The sequence below is a fragment of the Plasmopara halstedii genome (assembly GCF_900000015.1).
Source record: "Plasmopara halstedii genome assembly, contig: Scaffold_3060, whole genome shotgun sequence".
In the NCBI taxonomy this organism is placed as follows: Eukaryota; Oomycota; class Peronosporomycetes; order Peronosporales; family Peronosporaceae; genus Plasmopara; species Plasmopara halstedii.
Window position 1 is genome coordinate 1,792,271 of NW_020189964.1, and position 457 is coordinate 1,792,727.

Sequence of the window (457 nt, forward strand, 5' to 3'; positions counted from 1 at the left end):
TTGGTCTTTCTAAACACTACTGGGGAGAAGCAATTATGACGGCAATGTTTATCCGAAATCGGTGTCCATGGCGTGCTAATAATCTCGAGAAGTCACCTTACGAGCTTTGGACGGCCAAGAAACCGCTATTAGCCAGCCTAAAGGTATTTGGCTGCCACGCGTTCGTACACGTTCCAAAAGAGAAACGCTCGAAGTTGGACGCGAAAGCCGTGCTGTGCCGATTTTTGGGCTATTCAGAGCACCAGAAAACGTATCGGTTTGAATAGATATCAACCCGTAAAATCATCATGAGTCGTGACGCACAGTTTAAAGAAGGCATCTTTGACGATGAAAACAAGGGCTACAACGAAGTTGTCACGATTCAAGATGATGACCAAGATGATGACAAAGGAATTTCGGCAGACAATGACATGGATTCGGAAGCCGAGCAGACTGATGACCAAAACATTGTTACGGA

At 45.5% G+C, this 457-nt stretch overlaps 1 protein-coding gene across 1 annotated transcript in view; it reads left to right on the forward strand.

Moving 5' to 3' along the window:
* PHALS_06866 (gag-pol polyprotein) overlaps positions 1 to 266 on the forward strand; it is a gene marked incomplete at both ends in the record, with an annotated part of 1,078 nt that extends 812 nt beyond the window's left edge. Inside the window, one exon of the mRNA XM_024720230.1 lies at positions 31 to 266. Within this exon, the coding sequence (XP_024585449.1) occupies positions 31 to 266 (236 nt within the window). The remainder of the gene's footprint in view (positions 1 to 30) is intronic.
* Between the last annotated feature and the right edge of the window lie 191 nt (positions 267 to 457).